At 48.9% G+C, this 7,940-nt stretch overlaps 1 protein-coding gene across 1 annotated transcript in view; it reads left to right on the top strand.

The window, feature by feature from the left end:
* The first annotated feature begins 3,302 nt into the window (after window positions 1-3,302).
* Window positions 3,303-7,940, top strand: part of ZNF827 (zinc finger protein 827) — a 180,886-nt gene continuing 176,248 nt past the window's right edge. Inside the window, exon 1 of the mRNA XM_060147712.1 lies at window positions 3,303-3,821. Within this exon, the coding sequence (XP_060003695.1) occupies window positions 3,779-3,821 (43 nt within the window). The 5' untranslated portion in view covers window positions 3,303-3,778. The remainder of the gene's footprint in view (window positions 3,822-7,940) is intronic.

Genomic DNA, 7,940 nt, shown 5'->3' with positions numbered 1-7,940 from the left:
TCTGAATAATCATAGTTTGCGTGTCAGTCTTTCTTTCAAGTAAAAATAATATTCCATGGAAAAAGCAGCTATATCAAACCATCTCACGAGAGATTTTCCTTAAGATAACGAAGTACTTCAGTATGCAGCAGAAGTACTTTCTATGTACCTAACATTTTGTCACGAAGAATATTTAAAAGTCTTGCACTCAAGGGTAGAGATTTAATAAAATTAATAATTTTTACTGCTCCATCAAGGATATCCTTAAATGAATCTTTCTTTCTTTAAGCGAAGATGAGAATGACTACTAATACTTTTTTTTTGGTGTCATTGCCTTGATCTGAGCTGCTAAGTTGCCACCATTTTATTCCCATTGCTTTTAATCATCAGTGCACTGTCAACACAGATAAAAGAGCAAATAATATTTTGAAAAGACTTTGACCTCAAGGACCCCTCTAGAGCCCACACGATTCTAGGGGGGGGCGGGACTCCCCTGTCTACCACCCTTAGTGGTACTTGGGAAAGGATAGAATTAATCCTGTGAGAGTGAGGGTTTATGACACATCGTCTTAGAATATATAATTTTGAGAAAATCTATCTTAATCTTACATTTGAGAGGTGACGGAGATGGAGGTGGAGAGAGTACTATAATTATTAAGATAAAATATGCTTTCAAAAGCTTGGGCCATGGGGGTGAATCAAATAGAATATTCCACAATAATGACTACGGTCAACAGTAATCCAAGTTCATGGGTACGTGGATCCAAATGGCACGCATTCCCCAAATCATTTATCCACTCGATTTTGAAATCCATTGTAGCAACCTCCAGCTATTTATCTTCCTAATATTTTAGGTTAGTCTAGCATTAAAATTAGCTTGTGTTCCCTAAACTTCTAGGCATCGAGGGTGAGATGCCAGTGCCCTCGAAGAGTGCTTTGTAGCAGAGAGAGATACCAAGCTGAGATTGAAACAGAAGTTGTTCTGTCCTTATTTCCATTTTCTCTTGTTGTGTACTACTTCAAATAATTTTTGGAAAGACGTAGAGGTATGAACAAATTCAATTAAAAATGCTTTTGGCTGTTGATAGAACACCTGTATAATTAAACGTCGACAGCATTTGCCTGCGTGCCTTTAAAAGGTTTCAGGAAATGTACTCTACTTTGAAGAAAGCCTTAAAATGTGTTTTCAATTATAGTGTACTAAGCACTGGAAAGAGTCAGCAATTCAGGAAAAGGTAGTGGTGTATCTGTGCAGAGTAATAGTTCTCCATATCCCAGCTAAAGGCTCTGAGGGAGCGATGGTGAAGTGTTGTGGCCGTTCTGTTGATCTTGTGTTAGGTTTAAAGATGCTACACACTCAGGGCAATGACTCTGTTTAGAATGGTAGGCTCTGATTTATCATTCATACACTAATTTCACGTCCAATGCTACTGACAGTAGTCAAAATCATGCCACCAGTTGAGTTTGATCTGAGTTGGAAGGTAGTTCTATTTCAAATTAGAACTCGGGGAAACTTAACTACCAGTTTACTTAAGCCAATTTTCAAGGAAGAGTTGGTTTAAGCGTGATGCTCCATTTCAAACTTGACTGCTCTCTGTTTGGTTTTAGATTGAATTCAAGCAGGTGTTTCAAAACCTGCGTCAGATAGCATTACCTGTCACTGGGAAGCTAGATCCTTCCGGGGAGTGGCACAGAGGGTTTCACCCTGAGATTTCACTATCAATGAAAAACATCTTTTGGGAGATATAACACTCTTTAAGCTTCTCCAATGAAAGTGTGCAATGCGAAAGCTTATTGTTATTTTTGCAGGGGGTGTGTAGGGATTTAACCCCCATGAACACCACTCCAGGTGTGATAATTCTTGAACACCACTCCAGGTGTGATAATTCAGTCAGAACCTCAAAGAGGCATTAGCTACCCGTGTAAGCGTACGGAGTGTCATTTTAATGTTCTGTATCTCTGCCGTGCCTCCACCTTCTTTGATGAAAAAGTCTATTTTAAAATTTCTAAGAAAATATTTAACATAATAAGATGATGAGTCAGAGGTCTGAAAAAGCTAAAAAGGGAAGATGTAGTTAAATAATGCACCTTTTTTATTTTTTAGCTACATCTGACTCATGACATATAATGTATGCGGCTAAGTTCAAAGTTTTCTCTTACAAAGAGAGTTTTATGAAACAACTCTTCTTCAGACTGGTTTTTACTTCAATTATAGTAGCAGGTTTTGGAGTTTAAATCATTAACAACCTCTGAGTGAACTTTTATCCAAATGACTGCAAGTCACAAAGAGAACAGTCCTCTTTCACCAAGTACCTTTTGTGCTGGAGTGAGACCCGTCCTTTTCTATTTTTCCCCTTTATGTCTCTCTTTGAAGAAAGATGTGTGATTTGTAAAGTAATGAAAGTATGTATCAGTTAATGAAAACTGCTATATTGAACTCACAATGCAAACTGGAATTGCTTCAGGGTAAGCTTCACATACCTGCATTAAAGCAGGGAAAAAAGTAAATTTCAGAAGTCAAGATTGCCGAAGGAGTATCATGTAGCAGTTAAATCGACCATCAGGGGTGACCTAATCTTATTTTTCCCCCTTTGTCAAGGAGCTGTAATTTTCATTTAGGCAGGCTTTTCCAGTTTTAACTCCACTGGACACTCCAAAACGGGGCACTTATTCCATCAACCTAGTTATTGATGTCACCATATGTTATTTTTTAATTTTTATTTTTGTTATTTTTATTGTAATGTTTTTGGAGAGTGCGTGGAAGACTGTCACCTCCACAGACTTAAGGTGAATGTGTGAGAGAGTAATTCTCTGAGTGCCAAAACCCTGAAGAATTTATGTAGTTTAATCAACAAAAGAAACCTATTTTCTCTCGAAAAATCAGTAAGAATAATGAAATAATCGTTGTTTCAAGAGTGGGAAAAACTTTTTTCCCCCTAGATCTGGCGAATAGCGGGATAAATTTGAAGAAGTCCATCCCACCCCCGCACGCGCGCCCCCCATTCTTTCCAGACAGAGCGGTTGCAAATCCCAGCCTGAGTCCGCCCTGGGAGCCTTAGGGCACCTTCCTCTTTGCTGTGTGTGTGTGTGTGTGTGTGTGTGTGTGTGTGTGTGTGTGTGTGTGTGTGTGTGTGTGTGTGTGTGTGTGTGTGTGTGTGTGTGTGTGTGTGTGTCTAGCTCTCGCTCTTTCCTTCAGTCTGTGCCTCTGTGTGTGTGTGTGTGTGTGTGTGACAGAGAGAGAGAGAGAGAGAGAGAGAGCGCGAGAGGAGAGAGAGAGCGAGCGAGAAAGAGAGCGAGAGAGAGAGAGAGAGAGAGAGAGCGAGAGAGCAAGAGAGCGAGCTGTGAGCTGTGCTGCCGCCGCCGCTGCCCTTTGATCCCGACATTAGTGTTAGGGGCTCGGAGACACAGAGCGCGGCCATAGACACCGACGCACCGGCACTCATTTATTTATACCTCCCATCACACACGCGAGCATAGGACACACACACACTCACACCTATTAGATCCGTTTCCATTGAAGAATATTACGCTCGGGGACAAGCCAGGTGCACGACCAAAAAATTAAAAAAAAAAAAAAGGAAAAAAAAAAAGAAAGGAAAGAAAAGAAGAAAACCCCTCTTCTGGCTCCAGGAAACAAGCTTCAACCCATTGCACACACCGGAGAGAAGGGGTTTCCCCCTGCCCGCCCGCGCGCCCCCCAACTACCTCCCCGCTCCTGCCAGTGTCTGCCTCTCTGCCCCCACGGGGGTTTATTTGATCTCACATTAACCAAGGAGGAGAATGTGAGAAAAGGGGGAAAATGCCCAGGAGGAAGCAGGAGCAGCCCAAGCGCCTTCCCTCACGTAAGTCATCCCTTCTCCACCTCCTCTCGTGCCATTTTCTCGCCCTCCCTCTCCTCTTTCCCCTCCGCAGCCTCCTCCGTTGTTTTCTGCATTAGTTTAGGGTTACAGAGGTGAAACTGACAAAGACACAGCCCGGGTTACTCCTCGTTTAGGTCTATGCTGAGGCAGCCATGTTGGTGATGATCAGCCCCGTGCCCTTTCTATTCTCTCTCTCTTTTTCTTTCTTTCTCTCACCCCCCCCCTTTTTTTTCCTTGAGATCGGGCTTTTTTCCCTTTTCCCTTCCCCTCCCCCTCCTCACTCCGGGTTGCTGGGGGGAGGGGGCAAAAGAAGGGGAGTAGTGTGGATGCCGGGGTTTTTTAAATCGGGGGTGGAGGGGAGGTGGGAGAGGTTGGAATCTTTTTAAACAAGAAATTCCTTGCGGATCCCGGTGCCTGAGGGTGCGGGGGTCGGGGCGCGCGGAGGGCTGGGGGCCGTGACATGGCGTTTGGGGGTGTCGGGGCGAGGGCGCGCGGCCGCCTGCCGAGTACGGGATCCAGGGAGAGGTCCGTCTCCGGCTAAAGGTTGCGCCGGGGCTGGTCGGGCCCGGAGCCGCCGGCGGCAGCGGCGGCGGCAGGAGCAGGAGGCGGAGGTGGAGGAGGTGGCGGCGGAGGAGGGGAGTCGGGGGCGGGCGAGGCGGGAGCGGCTGGGAGGGTGTGGGGGCACCGCACACAAACACACGGGTACACACGCGCCGCCGGGCGGCTGCTCCCGGGGCGCCGGGGCGAGGGGGCGCGCCGGGGCGCGGGGCGGCCGGGCTGGGGGCGAGGCCCGACAGCGGCGGGCGGATGTGGGGTGCGGGAGCTGCGCCGAGGCGGAGGCAGGAGGCAGGGCGGCTCGCGGCGCGCGAGGTCCCTGCAGAGCCGAGGGGAGGGAGGAGCAGGGCTCCTGGCCGCAATAAAATGCGGGGTCAGTCGGAGCAGACGGAGCCGGGCGAGACTCGGGCTCTCAGACCCCCCTCCCCGGCGAGCCTGAGCAGAGTCCAGGACTAAAGTGCATCACAGCCCTCCCCGGCTGCAGCCACACACCAACTGGAGACACACACCGCCGGCACGGCCCGGTCCCCTTCCCCTCCTCCACCCGCGCCCCTGGTCCCTCTCCGCCCTCCCTCCGGCTTTTCTTTGCGAGACTCTTAACTTTTCCCCCACTCCCTCTCCAGCTCACACCCCCCCCCCCAATCTTTCTCCGCTTTGAGTGTTCCGAGATGCTGCTAAAGCTAAAAGTGAAGGAGAAAGAAGCAACTAAAAATATCCCCCGGGGCCGCCCGGCTCCTTGAATGCAGGGAGGAGGGGGCAGGGGAGAAGGCGTGGGGCGGGGTGACTGGGAGGAGGGGACGCCGGAGGCGCCGGAGGGAGGGGTCGGGGGAGACGGAGGGTCAATTTCTCTTCTCTCCCCCCGCACTGCTCCTCTCTCCCGGCGGTTTGGCGCTGCTTGGAGCCCGATCCTGCAAAACCCGGGCTGGGGGCGGGAGCGGAGCCGGAGCGCCCGCCCGCCCGGGTGTCAGGCCGACGTGGTCGGTCACCTGAAGTTCACGGAGGGTGGGGGAAGGGTTAAGGTTATGGTGTCTCGGGCTGGGGTTGTGTGTGAGCGTGTGCGTTTCCGCTGCAGACAGGCAGCGCGATCGATCTCCCCCTCGCGAAATCTCCGCGGCGGTGCCTGCCCGGGGGACGCGCAGGGGGCGCGGGTGGCTCGGGCCGGGCGCCCCCGTGCCTCCGTGTCACCCGGGCCGCGGCCGAAGTGGCGAGCAAGGGCACTCGCAGGCAGCCCGCTCCGCAAACATTCCTCTTTCTTTCCCCTTCCCGGTACGCAGGAGTCGACGCACAGGGCTTGGGTTGTGCTTTTTTTCCCCTTCCTTTAAAAAAAAAAAAAATGCCCCTGTGCAGTCCTTTCTTCGCCTGCCCGCTAGAGGTTCTGAGGATAATATCACATATGTAATATATATGCACATAAAATCATTCGCAGGCGCCTGGGTGTGTAGGGAAATTTTGTGCGAGGAAGGAGAAGGCGGCGGAGTCGGGGAGGGCGAGTTGGGAGGCTCCGCGCTGCGATTCACAGAAAACTCGCAGCAGTTGGTGGAAGTGTGTGCGTGCACATGGCCGGCCGGCCGCAGTTCCCAGCTCTTTTCGGGGGCGTTTGGGGGCAGGGAGAGGAGGCAGGAATCCTGGGGGGGGGCGTCGGGGGAGGCTTGCCCTGCTCGGACAAAATGGGCTTCAGTGTTCTCTGCGAACTTGCCCTTAGATGGCAACTTTGGGCGCTGATGAGCTTGTGTGCGAAAACCAGGGCGGTGAGGTTATTTGGTCATTTTCCTTTCTTCTTAAAAAAAAATCTTGGCGGGGTGAGAGGGAGGGTAGGAGCGGAGAAGGGATTTATCTGCTCGGTTGTGACGGAGATGGAACGCCTTCCCTCCCGTTGTGGGTAGCGCAGTCGGGCAGCTGCAGCCTGCCCTGCTGCTGACCTTGACCCTGACCTCGTGCGACTACCCTCTCCGTCTGAGAGGAAATTCAGGCTCCATTTTAGCTCGTGTGTTTTGGTGGGCCTCTCCAGTGCGCTGGGGCCTGGTGATTAAGTTATATTTTGAGAGTGGTCTCTCCCACCCTGTTCTCTAATTGAATACTGTTATCCACTCAAGTTAAAAAAAAAAAAAGAGAAAGAAAAAATCAACTCCTTCTCTCAGTCACATAAAGCCACTTTTACTGAAGTAAAAAGCAATAACCTTTTGGAAACACCGTAAAAGTCCCTCCGGTTTTTAAAGAGAAGCCTAATTTGTGAAGCTTTCTCCACTTACCTTTGGTTTGAATGGATTTTTGTGGATGTGTGCTGCCTGTTTTAAGCATAGTTTACACATGTTTTGTGAGCAGTTTGCATTTGAGCTAAGAGCAATTTCTGGGCAAATGGTGTATTTTGCAATTCAGACATAGTAACCCAAGGCTTGCTAAGTGCTGAGTGAGTCTTGAAAGAACTTGCAGTGGGGTGGACTTTGGTCAAATTAGTGTTAATTTGTATTTAATGTAGAATATAATTGTAGCCCTAAATTCCAGTTTTAATGCTAAGTTCTTTGTTTATTTGTTTGTTTATTTGTGTGCGGTGGGGGGCGGGGCGGCCGGATTTTTCTTTCCCTGGAGAACCGTTTTGTATCAAAGTTAAAATATAGAGCGTTGGGAGTTGATTGCTCTGATAGACTGTCATCCTGAGTTTTTTAGAAGTTATATAGGGGCCGACTTAACATTTCTCCATAAAAGAAAGGAGTGATATGCGTGGGTTTCAGGGTGGGAAAGGTGGGAGGGGGAATGAGATGGGGAGCATTGCTTTTGAAACCAAAAAGCCTTCTGAGTAAACACAAGTACTTAAGAGCCACTATTGATGTAACGTTTTTAGAATTTAGAGAACCTGTAAACCCATTTAAGAAGTTCAAATTAGAATACAAGAAAAGAAACTTGTGATAACTGCATCTCTAGAAAATTTAGGATGCTTTCCACTTCCTCTTAGGTCCCCCCCCTTGCCTGTGTACCCCTCCCCCCATAAACCATTGCTACTAATAAACTCTATGTGTTATTAAATATGATACTAGCCAGCCACAGTGGGGAACCTCCAAAGCCCACAGTCCTCCCACCCTATAGCACAGACACCAGGGAACCTGGAAGCTCCACCCTCCAGTAGATTAGTCCTGGAAATCCAGACTAGCACTTGGTATTATCTGATACCAAGTCTGGGGTGAGCCTCAGCCCCTGGCACGGAGTCCCAGCAATTCCCCAGGCTGGGCTTCGTTCTGCTAAGGTTTCCTAGCTCCTTCTGTTCAACTAGACACCCATGGGACTGTTCAGAACCGAATTAGCTTTGGGGATGGGCGAGCCTTTAACCTGACACTACTAACCTAAGCGTTAGATTTCTGATTTAAAATTCTACACAGTCCTTTCCTCCTGGGCCTCTGAAGTAAGTGTGTGTGTGTTTGTTTTTGTTATGTGGGCCTCATACATATGCAGAAAAACAAATGGACTGTCCTATAGAATTGAATGGTGATCCTACTGGCTGCCAATCAAAAAGGCGAGCTGCGCTAGCTTTCGGAGGTGACCCCCAACCTAAAC

The sequence above is a fragment of the Lagenorhynchus albirostris genome, chromosome 4 (assembly GCF_949774975.1).
Source record: "Lagenorhynchus albirostris chromosome 4, mLagAlb1.1, whole genome shotgun sequence".
Taxonomy (NCBI): Eukaryota; Metazoa; Chordata; class Mammalia; order Artiodactyla; family Delphinidae; genus Lagenorhynchus; species Lagenorhynchus albirostris.
Note: the sequence above shows the minus strand (reverse complement) of the source record. Positions and strands in the feature narration are given on the sequence as shown.